The 19402-nt window shown below is 39.3% G+C and overlaps 1 protein-coding gene across 1 annotated transcript in view; it reads right to left on the minus strand.

Moving 5' to 3' along the window:
• Nucleotides 1-19402, minus strand: part of ano2b (anoctamin 2b) — a 91247-nt gene that overhangs the window by 20742 nt on the left and 51103 nt on the right. Inside the window, exons 17-24 of the mRNA XM_042511446.1 lie at nucleotides 19247-19321; nucleotides 18791-18992; nucleotides 17280-17391; nucleotides 15876-15933; nucleotides 15682-15782; nucleotides 10458-10600; nucleotides 1951-2103; nucleotides 946-998 (exon numbers count right to left, since the gene is read on the minus strand). Of these exons, the coding sequence (XP_042367380.1) occupies nucleotides 946-998; nucleotides 1951-2103; nucleotides 10458-10600; nucleotides 15682-15782; nucleotides 15876-15933; nucleotides 17280-17391; nucleotides 18791-18992; nucleotides 19247-19321 (897 nt within the window). The remainder of the gene's footprint in view (nucleotides 1-945; nucleotides 999-1950; nucleotides 2104-10457; nucleotides 10601-15681; nucleotides 15783-15875; nucleotides 15934-17279; nucleotides 17392-18790; nucleotides 18993-19246; nucleotides 19322-19402) is intronic.

Genomic DNA, 19402 nt, shown 5'->3' on the forward strand with positions numbered 1-19402 from the left:
TGCACTGAAAACACTGCTAAAGCCTGATAGTCACCTCTATGAATATTCTATTTGTGTACATTAAGTAAGTTCTGACTATTTTAAATGGTAAATTGTTAAAGGGACAGCTCACCCCCCAAAAAAGACATATTTTTCCTCTTACCTGTAGTGCTATGTATCTATCTAGATTATTTTTGTGTGAGTGTTGGAGATATCCGCCGTAGAGATGTCTGCTTTCCCTCTAAAATGGAACTAGATGGCACGCGGCTTGCGGTGCTGAAAGCACCAAAAAAATACATTTGAAAAACTCAACAGCGATGTCTCTTTCCGGAAATCGTGACCCGGTTACTCAAGATAATCCACAGACCTGTGGGACCTTAAATTGGTGTGTTCAGAAATACTCATTATGAGTGCTAAATCTCACTATTGCAAAAACTGGACAGTTCATTAAATTGGAGCGCTGTTGGAACGTAATCTGAGGACTCCGTTTGGTGAGACGGAGCAGCAGAATGTCAAGCGCACCTGAACTGGCAGGAAACCTGCCAACAAAATTTTACACTGCAAAAGTAATATTTTCACTAATTGTGAACACCCAATGTTAGCTAACAAACCCCTCGTTATCTTGCAGCCAAGTTTTTTAGCATATTTTCACTAGCATAATGTTGTCATTACAGTTCAGGGTTATGCCATGTCTCATTATAACCATCTCTTACATTGCACCAACTCTTGCACGTAAGGCACTATATTTTGTATTTTACATATCGATAGAAACCTTTTTTTCATTAATCTTCAATTAACTGTTCATTAATTCATGTTGAAAAAAAAAAACGTTGTTTCTTCGAACAACAGCGCTTTTAATTTTATTTTACTTTGTGTAAAATACTTGCATTTCTTGTGCACATATCTACATTCATCATTTATCCAGTACACAGGTAGTAAAAGATGGAACACTGCATTGATACTTACATTTATAATAACTGAGAATTTTCCCATTCCACTTAGTATGTTGTACCATATACCTACAGGAGGAAGAGCAAGAGAGAAGAGAAGAGAGTGGTTTATGTTGATAAGGGTTCAGAGAGAAAATCTGTACCACAAACTTTGTTTTCCCAAACTCTTAATAAAGCATGCAACTCAATCTTGCAACTGGCTGTTTTTTTGCCTTTATTGTCTACATAACTGTGATGTCGCTCCACAGTCTGTCTGGTCATTAGATTGAGAGAAACACTCCAAATTGTCAGTATTTTATGAGACATGGAGGAAACAAGAGAGCAAAAGAGTCTGCAGCAAAGTAAGCAGTTATGTGAGTTAAAATACTAATACCAGCACGCAAACATGTTGACAATGATAGAACATTTCATGTTTAGCAGGTATAACTAATTGCATGTATTTGGTTTTGACCTGATGATGATGCTTCAAGTTATTACAATCCATCGTGAGAAGATCATGTACCACGTGTACCAAATTTCATGGCAGTCCATCCAGGAAGTTCTAAGACTTTTTACATAAAACCACAAATATAAACCTCATACCAGTTTTTTTGCTCATTAAAAGAGAGCATTTTTCACATTACCGGCATGAGTTTAAAATAGAAGCTTAGAGAAGTTCAGAGCTGGTAGCAACAACATGACTATATGGAACTGCTAAGGGGTGTCAGTTTGGTTTCAGTGGAGCTTTGGTGTCCTATGATGTTTTAAATGCTGCTTTTAAAGGGTTTCCACTCTGAACAAAATTATGGAGAACATATTCAAAACTTGTCATTTTGGCATATAAATGATACAAGTATTGGCCATTAGCAGCTCCTGTCCAATCCTTTGCCGCATTAGCTGTTAAACTGTTGAAATCTACTAAACCACATCAAATCTTTCCATTGCCAAATCTGATATATTATTGAACCCTGGTTTAATGGGAGACTGTGACAATCATGAGTCAATAATGCTTTGTGTGTTTACATGTGTCACGTCAGCTTACCAATGTCCTTAGCACGTACAGCGACAGGCCTTCTTAGCTCCGTCACAAACTTCTTGGCATCCAATCTGATCTCAATGACGTTGTTGAGCAGAGCAAAGAGCGGAGCAAGCGGGAACGAAGCCACGAAAAGGGACACAAAACCAAACTGGATGACTGGAGAAAATAGAATAAGAAAAAGTGAAAATGAGTTTGTATAACACATTTGTTACAAATACATGTATATTTTAACAAATGTGACCATGGTGGGTACGTTGTATTAGCTATTGTGCTTCTGGAACTGAAGGCCACATTTCCCAAACCCCCCAGTGCTCCATGCCCTTTGTACATACACTTTTCAAATAAAAATCCTGTTTTTGATTTTCTAACACACTTTCTTATCATAATTATGCTGATGACATTCAAATGTACATGTCTGTATCCAAACTGAGAGTGGTCCCATAGCCTCTAGCTGCTACCCGCTGACCACATCATAGAAGTTCACATATTTGGCTCTAATACCTCTTTCCCACCAAAAGTAGCACATGCATGCAGGTTTTTCAAACACGGGTAAACCCATTAAACGTAGGCAATAGACTGTATTCTATTGCTTTAGCGTGTGTGTGTGTGTGTGTGTGTGTGTGTGTGTGTGTGTGTGTGTGTGTGTGTGGGCTGTTTTGTTGGTGTGTCTGTGCGATATCATGGACAGACTGGAGAACAGGTAAACAGTAGACAGTAGCAGGAACAGAGGTCTTTGACAACTTTTTAGTGGTTTCATCTCTTTAAATATCCTTCACTTATTCAGTTTCTCTTTCAAACTCGGTAAAGATGTATTTGGATTGGTGTTTTAATGCTGCTTAGGAGGAGACAGAGGGTAATTAGTGAGGGCGTATGATTGCATTTTGCCGGTTAAGGAGCTTATATTACCACATTCGGAGCCAAAGGCAATTAAAAACCTGTGTCTACTGCAGAGTCATTTGACCTGGGTGTGAATGCCGATTGTACGCATTGTCATTGCATTACAAAGCTAAATGTTAGCGGGTGTTAGTGGGGGTTTTATGCAGTGGGAATGAGACTTATGACTGACATAAGATTACCCAAGTTACACTTCTACCTCGGGGCACACTTTTAACAAAGAGTTTTTTCAAGTTTCTCACTGCAGTTTGATCAAGAAAAACAATCAGACACTTTTGAGGTTCAAGTTTACGTCATAGTAGTATCATGGGTGTCTACTGCTGTGTGTACTACTGTATTGCTGCAAACATTAAATATGTTTTCCCTGTATCCATTAATGCCTTGCAGCAGAGTTCGCAGACAGTGATAGTGGTTAAAGTCATCCTTTGTCCAACTTTACATCAAAGTACATCCCAGTTTAGAGTACTTTGAAATTAGGCTAAGTGAAACATTGTTTAGTACTTCCAACGTCTTGTAAAAAAAAAAAAAAATTGTTAAGGAGAAATCAGTTTTCTAGCCTATATGGCCCAGCAAAGCATCTTAAATCCACCTCACAATGGAGATCTGAACTTTGTTTTAAGGTAACACCAGTGGTGTCCACACCAGCTGGAAGTTGGATGTTCATATTTGTTGTCACATCCATATTTTGTCTGGTTTTCTGTCTGTCATGTTGAAAATAGTAAAGAAGGTATCATAAGGTGAGAGAATTGTATACTAATGAAATGGTACAATTTTCTCCATGTTTCCAAAATGGCAGACACAGAAGATGTGTTACAATCAGCAGAAGTGTTAATAAAGGCTGGGATAGAAAGTTTTATTTTGGCATCATTGGACAAAAACCTCATAATAACCTTTGAGCACAATAAAATCCGAGTGGTCTGACAGAAAACTAGACTTTTGAACCTCCTCTTGACTCAGTTTTAAAGCTTTAGAAAATCTATCCTGTGACTGGAGACTTAAGCCAATCACAGGTCATTTAAGAGAAAAGGCATTCTTATTGGCTGTTTCACAAATGTAGATGTACGTGCACGTCCCTTCAGATGGAGAATGTCTGATTCAATGGCGAGGAATCGTGCAGAGAAAGTTGCTATTCCAGCAGTAGACAGCAGCTCTGTAGACAGACCCCCAGTCAGCTGCTGCAGCGATCCAAATGGAGCCAGCACTGGGGGATCAGACCACTCAGGCCAAATGGAGCGCTACAGCCACTGAAAAAATGTCTATCTCCAGAGCTGCTGCCCACTTTCCTCCTAGCAAAGCAGTCCACAGTGGCGGAAGCCGAGACGGATGGGCTAGCTAGCTGATTCTTATCTCAAAAAGAGAGAACAGGGCAAGGAGGGGCGAAGGAAAATTAACAAATGTGTCTTGTGCAGCTCTTCAATAATATAAGGCTAATAAAAAAATCAATGTATGGGAAAAACTGGGTTACAGTATGGCGCATGTCCAAATGCTCACGGTCTTCTGGACGGAGGGGCTTAGGGCAGAGGGGGGGGGGACTGCTAAAGGTCTATTTTTTATTTTTGACATATTTTGTATACCTTTACAGAAATCTGCGTATTCCAGCTTTAAGAGCATTGAGAGTCAAAAATTAAAGCCTGTAGAGCTTGCAGAACCAAGAAAATCAATGGATGTGGTACAAGAGTTTCATTGCTTGCTACAGATTAGCTTACAGTAATCAACATTACAAGGCATCAGCAGTATCACAGTATTATGGTATACCAGGGTATTAAGAAATTAAACCCCTTGTGGTCTGTACTCTGAGTATATTCATGTAAATATTCTGAGTGTCAGTAAATTGCAGAGAAAAGAAAGTCAGTTTAATTTCTTCTGAAAATGCAATGTGGCAGATTGTGCATGGTGCTATTCTATGTGAGGTCAGAATGTCCACAGTGAGAAAAAAAGTTGGCTCATTTAGGAATACTATGCAGGAAACAAATTAACTTCCTATTTTTCAGCTAACACTGCTGCATAAGGCGACAGGTTTCTCTTGGAAAATAACCACTTATGCCATCTGTTTCTGCTGTTCGCCAGCATAAGACAGGGTGGACATGTGAGAAAGGAATCTACAGCATTGGAGACATTTCAAACCGCCACAAATACGCTGACAGATTGACATTTGTGAATGGTCATTTGTCTGGTCAGGAGTCACACTGTCTGTCCGGGCTCGCTCTGCAGTTCAGATGATGCCTTTTAAGGTTAAACACTCCACTGCACCAGCTAAACAGGGACTTTTTTATGATTAGAAAGTGCGTGGAGTTATGTGTCTGTTATGTAAGTCAGTCTGATTAGATAACCCAGAGACACAACAGCCATGACTGATAATTTAAACTAAAGTTGATAGGAATTTATTGCACAGAACATCACAAGCACACACGGACAAACACTGGATATTAGGGTTGTAGGGCTGTTGGCAGTAGCTTCCTGGCTCGCCACTGCCAAGTTCAATAATCCGAACCACGATGCTTTAAAAGACTTGTCTGGGCTTCCCTTTAGCCACAGGAAGGTCAGAGGTAAGCTTAGTAAGGCTGTTCTGAAACTGGTGGGGAATTGGGGTCTTGTCCGAGGACACTGTAGATATGGGCAGATTAAAGAGTTAGTGGGCCCCTGGGCACAGATATGCAAAAGGCCCCACCAACTTTACTACACAGGAGCAAGAAAAACAAACTTTGTGGTGGTTTTGCCTCTGTCTCTGTTTGTTATACTTTTGTGTCTCTTTCAAGTAAAATTTGTCTTTTTTAGGTAATTTAGCATAGTTTTGTTTATTATTTTGTGTCTCTTTAAATCATTTTAAGTCTCTCTGCCATTGTTTTGTCTCTCCATGTGGTCATTTTGTCTCTTTAAGGGGTTTTTTTGTCTCTTTTAGGGTTTTTTTTTGTCTCTTTTGGGTCATTTTGTGTCTCTTTGAGGTCTTTGCCTCTTTGTAGCCCTTTTTTGTCTTTTTGAGGTCCTGTGTGTCTTTTTGTAGTCATTTTGTGTCTCTTTGTACTTGTTTTGTGTCTCTTGTTTTGTGTAATGCTGTGTCTTTTTGAGGTAATTTAGTTTTTTCTGTTGTTTTGCGTCTCTTTATAGTCACTTTTTATCTCTTTGTATTCAATGTGTGCCTCCTTGTAGTTGTTTTGTGTCTCCTTGTGAAGCTTTTGTGTCTCTTTGAGATTTTTCTATATCTCTGTAATTTTGTGTCTCTCTGTCAGTATTTTGTGTCTCTTTGTTGTTATTTTGTGTCTTTTTGTGCTGTTTTGTGTCTTTTTGTGCTGTTTTGTGTCTCTATGGGTTCATTTTCTGTCTCTTTGCAGTTCTGTTGCAGTCATTTTGAGGCTGTTCCTGGTCACCAGGTGTTAATTTAAGTGACATTTTGCAGACACTCTGGGCCCCTGGGCCTGTGCCTGGTAGGTCTGTTCAGTAATGAAATCATGACCCTGGACGGTTAGATGTTTGCATATGCAGAAAGTTTGGTTAGAAATGCATCTTTCAACTCACTGGCCGTTGGACAAAATATAAACAGGGCTTATAGCGGGCCAATGAGCAGGGTTTAAAGATATAAGCTTTATCACACTATTGCTGCTACAAACTTTTTACAAATGGCCAAAATAACTCCACCTGCTTCCTAAGAATGTGGAGAGGAAACATGAGAAAGACAAGGCAGTTTGCCTGACTTTGGCCGATGTGCGTCTCTGATCGCAGCAGTGGAACTCTAGCAGTGTGGGAACGGGGATTTCCAGCGAGCCGGAGACTGACGGCTTCACCTCGGGACGCTACGCTGAGACAAAGAGCAGTGAGGAAGAAAATACGACAGCGGAGCGGCGAGTGCTAGAGGGCAAGCTTAGAATAACCTCGCTATCTACCTGAGCCGAGGTTGACGGGTTCGAGGCTGGTCCAGGCACACACAGGGAAGACACGCACACACACACACACCTTGACACGAGCACCTGGTCTCAAATGAATGCACAAATACAACAAACAGTTACAGACAAGCACACACACACAAATAATGAATGGGTTAACACAAACCCAGAACTACCCATTCACACATCTAACAGCTATGTGTGAGTGTGTGTTTGCATGTAGAGCTCAGACATTTCTGACATTCCTTGCTTTGCCCTGCAGCCACATCAGCAAACTCTTCTTTCTTTTTTCTCTCCCTCCTCCCTCCTACATCTGTCCTCGCTCCGTATCACATAAAATCTCCACATTATCACGACACAATCTCTCTAGACTCTTCTGAACTCTGGGAGAAGTTATCACAGGTCTTGATTCCACCAAACGATAGCGGTAGCAGCTATGACTCAAGTTTATGCCATTTTAATATAAAATGTCAAAATAACTGAATATTTATCCAGTTGTAAAGAAGTGTAGTTCTTACAGTACAGATATTTCTAATACGCCCAGTCTGGTCCATGTATTAAAGGTTTCTCTGCAACATTTACGAGATCATTTCCCACGCAGGTCACATTAGATTTTAACAAAACAAATCTTTACTTGCTATTTACAATTTCACCAAAATCGCCCTGTTTTTATGGCTTTGACCTCAGGCCAGGCTCACATCCAGTTTTACTAGTTCACAATCCTTCACATACACTTTGCCAGTTTCAACTGCTGCTGCTCTTTGACTCCATCGACCTAAAGGAAATGCTCTGAAAATATCAAGCTGTGTGGCTGTATCGGAAGGGGACTATCCGCCATTTATATGCTATATATCCTAAACATATTTTTGCTTTTGTTCTCAGAGCAGAATTACATTTCATCACAGTGGAGCTTTGAAGCAGCTATTTTCACTTTCAGTTCATTTTCCCTGTTACAACAAATCATCAGCCAATCAAGACTCTCCTTTAAAAAACAACCGCTTAGTCCATTTGTCCAAGCAGAAATACTGACCAATATGTACGTTTATTGTTAGGCGGTAACATTTAGTGGCTGTAGTAATTACTACAGCTGCAAAGGAGAGAGTCAGGGGATGGAGTATAAAGAGTAACAGAGTCTGTTTAGGGTGGAAGGTCAAACAAACACAGGGCTTTCACCCATGGTAAGTATCCCCTCATATTGAGTCGACTTTTACTGCCACATACCTGTCCCTCCTTTAAACTATTTAATCTTTGAATGACCTGACTGGCATACTGTGTTAAAAAAATTAGGACAACTTGAAATATTATTAATTTTATTTCGATGTTGCCTGTAACTCCATTTTCCCCCTTGCTGACTTAATCTCTTTTTATTATTATTACTATTGCAATTTTTCCTCTTTCTGCCAGTCCTTTGTCATGACGAAATTTAATGGGCTTCTACATAACGTTTGATTTCCCAGGTTTTTTTTCCCACCATGTTTTATTTGTGCCAACAACAGTAAAGACAGACTGGTAGCTCCAAGTTGTGCCACTGCCAGTTTTCCACAGAGGCTCTGAATTCACATAAGTTCAAATTTAGAGGTTTTCATGACTGCAGCCATCTAATGCTACAAATGTGTGAAAACAAGCTGAACATTGTGCTACATTCTTTTAAATAAGTAGTACGACCTGTCAAAACACTGCATTGATTAGGTTGCATTAAAGATCTTTAGAACCTGACACTGTCGCATGTAGTTCTCTACGTACTACTGTAGACAACCAAAAACCTACGGAAGCCTGTCCAAAAACATTAGAATGGAAAACAGTTTTTTCAGTCTCTCCTTAGCCTCAGTACATGGTGGCTTGTTCTGACTATTTGCAAACTTTTCCCAAACAGCCAGTGCCAGGCCTGTACAAGCCTGTATAAGCATGATGTCATTTCATATTGGATCAACACAGCTGAGAAACAACAACTTTTCTATTTTCTATTTGAATAACTCGAACAGTGTGTAAAAAAAAGCAAAGGCACATACACTTCTGGCATTGTAACAAAAGCACTGGTAACAAGAGGGCCATGAATGAAAGTGAAAACCATTCAAAATAATGTGTCGCTTGTTAATTAGTTGCCGGCCTTAAACATGAAATACGCTGGTTTAAATACGCAGCTGAGACTGATTATGCCTGAAGGAGGAAAAGCCTTTAATCTCCAGTGTTTATGTGCTTTGGTTTGTGATGGACATGAATGTAAATCAATTATTGCATACAGTGTATGTGCAGTTTGCATGTGGATGACTGCTACAAGTTCTCCAAATTAAATGACAAAATACACTGTTCACTGTGACAGACAAAAGTCATAATTCACTTCTCTGGTAGAGGTCCTTGTCAGGTCAATGTAAGGAGTTTTAGACAACTGACAAATGCTGTCAGCTCACCTCGGTCCTAAAGAGTGTGTGTGAACAATGAGCAAATACATCTCAAATCTATATGCTCTTCATTACAAGTGTGCACTTTTAGCAGCCCAGTCCCAGAAGAAAAAAATGTTGGCATAGTATGTTTCTGCAACCGCAGATACCCTACATTAGAACATTTCACAAGGATCATATCAATGTTTCGAAAGTGACACAGTTCTGGTTATATGTCTACGAGCTAACTTTGTCACTGGGAGGTGGAAGGGATGGCATGACACCAGCCAAAACTGCAGACCAATGTTCAATACCAACAAATAACAAATTGTTTATAAGCGAGACATCAGCAGCATTTCCAGCCATGATTGTGCCACCAAAACCAGATATATTTTTTTAGCAAATCTTAAGTGGCAAGTTTAGTGGCAACTAAAGTGTTTCCTAGCAAGACAATGCCAGTATTTCCAGCCATGATTGTGCCACCAAAACCTAATATTTTGTAATGAGACAACGGCGGCTTTTCCAGCTGCAATTATGCCACCAAACCAGTCGTTTTGTAGCGAGACATCGGCAGCATTTCCACTGGCAGTTGTGCCACCAAAAATGGCTGTTTGTGTCAAGGCATTGCCAGCATTTCCAGAAACAACTGTGCTATAAAAATCAGCAATTTTGTAGAGAGACAAAGGCGACATTTCCATTGGCGACTGTGCCACCAAAACCAGTCGTTTTCACAAGACACTGGCGGCATTTTCAGTAGCAATTGTGGCACAAACCAGTTGTTTTTTAACAAGAATTTCAAGCAGCAACTGTGCAAGCAAAAATTGTTATTTAGCAAGACTTAAGCAACATTTCCACTAGCGATCGTGCCACCAAAACCAAGTGTTTTTAGCCAGACAACAGCTGCATTTCCAGTGGGCACTGTGCCACCAAAATCAGGCGTTTGTTAGCTACATATTGGAAACATTGCCATTGACAATTGTGCCGCCAGAACAAAGTGTTACTTACTAAGACATCAGCAACATTTCCAGCGGTGATTGTGCCACCAAAAGCATATATTTTAAACAAAAACATGATCTTTTTCCAAACCAAAATCACAAAACTAACTATAGGTTAACCACAACTTTGCTGAAACAAGAGAAGTTTCAACATATCTGGTACATAATAACGTACAAATATGACAATCTGTGGTTTGCACTAATATGCAATGCCGGCATTTTATTCAGGCCTTGAGAAGGTCCTCATACATACTGATTACCTAACACCTCTAAGTGATGCACCGGAGTACTTGCTTGTATGTTGCAAAAATGATGAGTCTTTGTCCCTGAAACTAATTTTTCTGTGTGTGCGCAGGCAGACTCACTCATCTCCATGTATTCAGGTGTGAGGCCTTCAAAGGGAGCTAGAGCGTAGTCCAGGTTCCACTGCTGCGGAGGCCTCTCCTCCTCCATCTCCTTCTCTGCAGATCCCTTATCCTTTATTGCACGCACCAGCTTCTTCAACTTCCTGTCAGGATGGAGGGAGACATGGAGGAGAAGGTAAGGAGAGCAATGGAAAAAAGATTTATGGTAAGACTTAATCATTTCATGTTGTGTGTGTGTATATGTGCTCTGTGTGTCAAATAAAAACAGCAAATCTAAAGTAGCAAAATGTACAAAAAATATAAACTGAATAATCAAATTCAAACTGTGCTAAGATGAATGTAGTAAGAAAAAGTAATGATCTTTATGACTGATATTGTTTTATTGGCACACTGGTAAAGAGTTGGTTCCAATTTTCAATGTTTTTCTGTTTGTATTCTGTGAGTCAATAAATAAGAAAAGATTTGGTAAGAAAATAATATGATATTAGTGACGGAATTAGTTTTTCTTTTTTGGATTACCTGCTGAAGTGGCTGATTTCAAACAGGGACTGAATTTTTGCTGTCTACTGCTGTATTTTTTTAATAGAAATATATTACTTCAGGAGGTATCACAGTTGGACATTTTCATGTTTAAGTGACTTTAACAGAAATTAACTGTTACTCAATACCCAACACATTGGTAGAGAAATTGTCTTATTTATTCAAGGTATTTTTATTTTACTCTTTACTGCACTGCTCACTCTATTTTTTTTAATTAAATATTTTTTTTAACTAAAAACTTATTTGCTGACTCAGGATTTTATTTATATAAATGTTTATTATTTAATGACCACCGAGACCTGAGTACTTCATTTTGTTCTTCTCATGTATTTGCATGGCTGGAATGACAATAAAGAATCCTTGAATCCTTAAAAAGCTGCACTTGGCAACTTTAGTGCTGCTGGGAGCCTGAATTGGAAATCCTGTGCAAACGTAAAGCATGCTGGTGCTGGTGTACGGGATGTGTACTCAGTAAACTTGAACAATAGAGACAGACAGACTCACTTTGCTTGTGAAACATAATACACATGTTTGCAGAAGTAAAGTAAGCCTAAACATTTTATTGCAAACCAACTGGACTGAGAGCCAGACGCTGACTCTTTTCTAAGAAATGCAGACGCCAAAGAAAGTAGCCAGCAGGTTGGCATTCAACTAAAAACTGAAGCTGTGAGATGCAAACAGGCTGCTGCTGGGAAACACAGTGGGAGAGCAGAGAGAGCCAGGTACACAAAAGTTTTATGTGTGTGTTTCTGTAGGTACATACCCCAGTGGAAATAAGTCCAACTCACAGTATGTGTGTCTGTGCATGAACAGTATTTTAAATGCACAGTATATATGTACTAGGGATTTCCCAATCTGATCTCAAACACTGATACCAGCGCATTCTTTGACTGATAGGAACTGTGAATATTCAGCTTATAGTGCATCTGATCCTTTGTTTTATGCCAGCTGTCACGCTCCTCCACTCAGCTGTCTCTGCCTCCCCTCTGCTGAGCTCCTGTGTGTGTGTGTGAGTGTGTGTTAGAGGTGGCTGAGTCCTGATTGCCGCAAAACATCACACACCATAAACAAAAACCCAGTATGAGACTGTTTATATACATTATTTACTGTAGTTATGAACACTTGTATTATTTCAGCTCAGTGTGAGGGTCTCGCATTTTGCCTTCAGCTACAGCGCGTGTTTCTGCGTCGTGCTCCGAGGAGAGGAGGAAAGCAGAGCAGAGCTGAGTTTATTACAACCACACGTAAACCATGCCACTTCAACTGCATGTCTAATGTATTAATAAAGTGCAATCCTCAAAAAAAGATGTGAGGACGACAAAAATAAACACTTAAGGGAGTACAGTTCATTCAGGTAACTTAGACACAAGCTGAAGCAACAAAAGATCTCTTAAAGGGACAGACACTCCCCTGAGACAAGCCAAAACCATTAAAGGGAGGGTTTGTTTTTTATATTTTATTTTGTAAAATAAATCAATAATAATAATAATAGGCAAATGCATTGCAGAGTTTTTCATTTTTGCATATTGTGAAGCACAGGCTACACATTAGACGAATCTTTAAAAAAAATTTAAAGGAGCCTTCTTAAAGTTTGCACAGTGCAGCTGTATTATCTGGAAAAATAGTATCTGGACTCAGTATCGACAGATAATCAATATAACATGACTCGTATTTAGATCACAGGCTAAAAAACGTGAACGGGACATCCCTATTGTGTACATGTAAAATGATGGATGTAGGCCTGTGTGACAGTGAGTGTGTAAGTACTGAGCATGTGACTGTACTGCACTAATAAAAACTCTAATAAAAGCAGCTAAATGCTTGACTGCATTATTTAGGTGGTTATCTCTCTCTCCCTTACACACACACACACACACACGGGAGTGTGTACGACACATTGGGGGAGGCAGTGAAAGTACAAATGTTTACTGTCCTTTCAACACACTCACAGTCACATAAAGTAGACACACATGTGCACACCCACACACATGCTTACAGTGCACACAGTTGTGTTGCTGCTGTTAGTCTGAAAGGAGATTAGAGGTTTCTGATGTAGGTCAGGACTCTCACTCTGTCTGCACATTTAATGTATGCTTCTGCCGCCTTCGCCTGGTGTTCCTTTTCCCTCCTTTTTAGAAATTGCATTGGGTTACCGCCAAGTCAAATATGTTGTAAAAAATGCAAGGTATACCTCAAATACATACCCCAAATTCTATCTGAGTGATGTTTAAGTTAATATAAAAACATTAGGTTATCTGATAAAACCTGCATTTGGCAATATTTTTGAGAAAGAGTCTGAGACAGATCAACTATCTCTGTACTTCTTCAGATTTTAGTCAAATATTGCAATGAATTGAATTAAACTAAGGATTTGGGAAGCTTAGATAAGACATTTGCTAAGGACTCCTGTTTTTAAGGACACTTAATATTGGACTTATATTGATCAGTTGGCCAGAAACATGACTCCAAATGGGGCGATACTGTAGCAGCAGGTGTCTGCTTGATGTGTGAGCAGGTAAACCATAACTGTGTTCAGCATTTTAGGGACTGTGTTTTAATGAATCTGTTTAAGTATTTTCTGCCCTCTAGTGGTCAGAATTACTTAACACGGCTTCAATTTAATAAATTTAATAAAAACATACACATATTCTAGGAGTTTTTTAATTCACATGATTTTAAGTACATCAAAAAGTGGACTATTTTCTTCTGTCTTACTTAAGTCTGACACTGTGGACCCCCTCGGAAAAAAAAAGAGAGACACCGATGCCTTGCAGAGTTTTGGAACTGAAGCACAGTGTTTGCTAAAACTTAAGCCCTGTTGTTTTTTGCCAAAATTTGTTGATTCTTTTGCAAATTGGCAGTGTTGGGTAGTAGTGAACATCATGTTATTAAACTAGGATAATAACTACATCATGATGTAGCTTAATGGTAGTTAAACTACACTTATATTGGCATAGTGAGGTAGTTAAATTCCTTTTGTTGCCATTTTTGTGTGGTTATCCACCAAAACTACAAACAAATTTAGGCCATGAGAGGGAAGGAATACTTTCTAAAATGTTTATTTACCATTGCTTCTCTATGGAATTAAAATCTCTTTTACCTTAACCAGTCAGAAGTATTGATTATTGCCATTAACAAATGTTATTAACAACAGAGAAGTTTCTGCGTGCCATTTAAGATGTTACATGGCTAACTAAGCAGTGAAATATCTCCGGCTGGAAAACCCCAACTGATGGACACTCTAAATAAAACCAAAACTGACATTCCATGCACTTCCCCATAAATTATGGGGTACTTTATCATAATTATTTATTTAATTATTTGCAGTTTATTTCTTTATTTGCAATTAACTTAACCAAGTGACATTTTTTGCCGCCATGTGACTTTTTTATATCATATTTTGTCACAATTTCACACGTACGTTTATCACATGTACGCTGACAATTTGATCATTTTTAACAAAGTAGTTTGATATACCTTTTCGAAGTAGCTTTAGTTACACAAACTAGATTTCTCCCTAGAGTAGCTTGGCTGTAGTTTAGCTTCTCCCAGTGTGAAGTCATTGGTAACTTGCAAAGCTCTCAAAGTAGCTTCCCCAACAAATTCAAACCATAAGAAGTTTGCCAAATTAGTTTTTAGCAGATCTCGTTTGCAATGTAAACATGGATAACTATCGATGGATTACTGTGATACTGAGGACAACTTAAAAACGTGATGGTTCTCAGGTAAGTTCTGAAGTAAGGAGCATTTTTTTTTTCTCAATATATCTGAATCTTTATCTTAAGCTTCATGCCTTATCTCCCACATTCTGCACATACTGGGCTCAAATTCAGCAGCCACATAATTTGAAGTCAGTATTTCAAACCTCAGTGTGTTACAATGAGTCAACGGGATTGTCCAAGGCTCCTCCAAATGCAGCAAAACACACCCTTCTTTTATAATTTAACTGGCCATGACTCTTGAGGGCTAGTCACTTGTTTAGGTCTCATGGGTGGGAGCTCAGGATGACGCGGCTGTAAATCCTCTTTGGGGGGATGTCGGCTTGACTTTTTCAAATGGACAGGTCTGTCTTATACATCTTCAGGGGCTTTTAGGGTCAGGTATAATTTTTTCAAACCTGTGAAAACCTCTAATGTACATCCTCCACTCAGCCGCTCGAGATTCTTTGTACTGGCCCACAGTATGAGACTGTGGTTTTACTGGTCGACTCCCAGGTGTGAAAGCTTTTAAGTGGCTGAATGTAAAGCAGATGAGTGGGTGGTGTGTAGATGATATGATGGGATGTGCTGTGGCTCGCTGATCCCTCAGGACGTCATGGAGAAACCCCAGTGTTTGAAGAGACTCACCCAACAGGACAGAAGGTCAAGCTGTGCTCACAGCAACAGTAACAGTGCAGCCTGAAGCCAAAAGGCCTCTCTGTTGTGTGACAGTTGTTATAAACAGAGCCGACCTCTGACCTTTGAGATTTGCATGTAAAAGATGGAGCACCACTGTACAGACACGGCAGGAATGTTATTAGAACAAGACGGTGGAGAGGAAATGTTCTAAGTGCTTGTCAGTGTGTATAAAGGCGTGTCTGTTCGGTGTCAGAGAATAACACATTACACAAAATATCCCACTTCAGTGTCTCCAAATATTCCTACTCAGTGAGCACATGCAAAGAAAAGGAGTGCAGTGTACTTACGGGATGCCGATCTCAAAGATGTTGTTCTGGATTAGCTGCTTCCCCAGCATGATGATGCTGAGCTGAATGCACAGCTCAATGAGGCAGCCCCCTGGTGCACACTGAGGGAGACACACACTTCATTAGTACAATTACTTATTATTACATTGTGTTTCAATTATTCAGTCAAACGGGAAGTAAGAGATACAACAAACCTCTTCCATCCGATAATCGTTAAAGACGTACACGTAATTTCCAGGTCGACCAGCAAACCTGTGGAAAGACACAATAAGGACTGAGAAGCTTCACCTGGATATTACAATGTGTTTTATTTCCAAAATTAATGCAATCAATTGTGTAACAGCATCAATACCATTGCTGCCAACAGAAAACCATGTTTCTCCAAATTTTTTCACATAAACTTAAGGATTAAATATTCCTTTATCTTATTTTTATTATTTACCTCGATAAACTCAATTGGTTAGCTGAAAACGCATCGTCACAAAGCTCAAAACAAACACATGGAAAACCAGCTCAGTCGGCAGAAGAAAATGTTGGCATTGTATGTTAGAAAATGTTGATATTATATGTTACATTTGTACGTTTTATGTTTAATATTAAAGGTCCCACATTTTGCTCATTTTTAGGTTCATATCTGTGTTTGAAGTATTTACCTGAAGAGGTTTACATGCTTTAATATTCAAAATAAAAAATTTCTCAGTCTGTCTGCCTGAATATATTATGTCAATATATTCACTGTTTGGCTGAAACGCTCTGTTTTAGCACCCATCTCTGTAAGACCCATTTCCAGACAGCCAAGTCTGCTCAGTGTTTCTGGTTCTTCCACTTCTGTGCTCTCAGTGTGTCTGCACCATCACTGCAGCTAGGAGAAGATTGTAACAAAACTGCAACTGCAGTTTCTATTTCAATATAATAGATTTGTGACATCACAACTTCACCCAAGCCCTGACGGCTCGTTTAGAAGCAATTTCTTAATATGGACTGTGTGGATTTCTCTGTAGATTGAGCAATTTGATACTTTGAGTCTTCACATAGTACGCACACCTACTCCATAAAATAAAATCATGGAATTTGGACAGGTTTCTAAAGTGAGGTATAAAAGTTGACTTTGTCATCAGGAAGTGGAGGGGGTTGTGGACAGCGCGTCACCTATGCAAGACAGCTGCCAAGCTGCAGACCACCACGGGCGCCTGTTTGATACCAACAAATAACACACAGGTTGTTCTTTAGCAAGGCATTGCTGTGTTTCCAGCTGCTTTTAGCCACCATACATGGGTGGTTTTTAGCGACCAATTACTGTTTCCACCGGGGACAGTTTCATGAAAAGTGGTTCTACTTAACCGTGATATCAACTGCTTCTCCAGCTGTGATTGTGCCACTAAAATCCATCTTATTTTAAGCCAAAAATCTTATCTTTTCTTGCCTTAACCTAACTACACATTAACCTCAAAATCTGTGGTTTGGAGAAATGCACAATGCTTCGATTGCTACAATTTTTCTGGCAATTCAGTTGGGAAAACAGATATTTTGGAGATACATAGTTTTGGCAGGACTGCAATGCACTAATGCACTCCTGCACATGTGAAAGCAGGACTTACCGCCCCTTGAAGAAAGCCACATAAAAGATGGGTGCATATGCATTCATAAACTTGAGCAGGAAGGCTTTCAGGATGAGACGCTCCTCAAAGTTGGTTTCTGTTTTAGGAATCTCTGAAAAACAGGTGAAGAGAAACTGTGAGAGAGACATGACAGTGTTTTGTGAGGACAGTAAGGAGTAGAGACGAACGAATGACTGAGGGGGGTTTGGCTGTCATCATATATTTTTTTTTCTTTTTAAAATGAAAGAGGTTTTTTACAGTGTGTTTCTTTACTTGGGGTGAGGTGGTGATTCTGCCAGTCTGACTCATGAATTTAAGTCAGAACATGATCACTGTGCTGGAAGTAGGTTAAAATACTAGCACTTTTCACACGGCACGCACGTCCGCACGCATGCACACACATAAACTCATACACACACATTCCCTCTTTCTCACACTTCTGCTTCCCATTATTTTCTTGTGTTTCAGAGGTTTTTGAATATGAATGTAAATGTGGTTGAAACCTCCTGGGATGACTGATGGGACGAGTGGAGCATAAAAACATCAAAGTTTCATCAAACTGTACACCAAGAGGAAGGAAATTCTCTCTCTCTCACACACACACACACACACACACACACACGATGATTAGAAGTAAAAGTGCTGACTTTCTTTAACAAGATGCTTGGGCAGAATTTTAATTATTTATAATCTCTAATTTTTGAAATATGTCATCATAAATCGATTCCCATTAGTATCAAGAAAGAATCATAATGAGGCAAAACTCAGCTGGATATTTGACAAATTTAAGTAAGTAACTATTCTATTAATAAAAAAGTATTCTTTGATAGGGCCACATTCCTGATGGCATTACTGTTTATTTCAAGGAGATGAAATCAAAGTGAAGCATAACAGCTCATGAGCCCTGGAGTCTTTTCACCCTATGCAGAAGAAATGTCAGCTGAACAAACGTCTTGACAAGATGAGTTATAGTGGTATGGCAATAACAATCTTTTATTACTTACTTATGTCACGCATTTAACCAAAAACCCATTAAAAAAAACAAAAACACTGACTTCAAGAGGAGGGAACAGAAGGTACAGAAATGCAAACTAATTTCCAGGTTTTAGGACTCATTCCTGCACCACTGTACCACCAATATAACACATTACGCCTTGTTTGGATATTCTGTATGAAACAAGTTTTAGTTTTACAGGATATTATGTTATCTTTGGAAAGATATGAGCCGTTTTCTCTTGCTCCCTGTTGTTGGGCTAATCTAAGCTAAACATCACAGCTTTGCCAACCTTCATAGTTGGCTACAGACATGAGAGCGGCATCTCTCTTTTATTTAACTCCCAGCAAAAACGCAAATAAAAGTTTCCAAAAAATGTCAAACTATTTACTTAATGATTGAGAAAGAATGACTAAAATTGTTGAGGTCAACTAGTAATGCTTATTCTAACATAGTTTGTTTGGGTTTGTTTCTTGAAGGCACCGCACTACAAAAGTAAATATCGGTATTTCTGTACCTAGCTCAGTCAGCCACAGCGCCACAGCACCGTAGATTTCATCAAGGATTAGAATGACCACCAGGTTGATGATGACCGCAGTGGCCGTCACTGTCACCCTAACATTGGACTTGGTCTCCGGGTCTGGGCTCATCGCCATCAGGGCCGACACTGTGATGCGGTAGATGATGACGCCGAAAACTGCTGAAAACGTCAAGCCAAACTGACAGCAGAAAGGAGGGAAAAAAATTACAATAAATAAGTCATTATTCCACCATATTTGTCTGATCGTCACAGTGCAGAGGCTGAAATGAATATTTCAAAGATCACATCGATGTAGGTCAGTCGTATAGGCATTTATGTACATTAGCTTATCATATACGTGTTTATTATTCCATGTAAAGCACTTTAATGCATATATATACTGAGAAATGTATGATCCTAAGTAGAGCATTAACCTGATTTTTATGTACTAACCATAAAGAGGATAGAGGAAACGTTGATGAAGTATCCAGGAAGACGGTCTTTCCAGGTCAACTTCTCTATGGCAGCCTGACAAGATGGACAGGGGGACATGGGAGAGGACAAGAGAAGAAAAGTTTGTACAGTGATCAAAGCTTTATTAACATTTGT

The sequence above is a fragment of the Plectropomus leopardus genome, chromosome 22 (assembly GCF_008729295.1).
Source record: "Plectropomus leopardus isolate mb chromosome 22, YSFRI_Pleo_2.0, whole genome shotgun sequence".
Lineage (NCBI taxonomy): Eukaryota > Metazoa > Chordata > Actinopteri > Perciformes > Serranidae > Plectropomus > Plectropomus leopardus.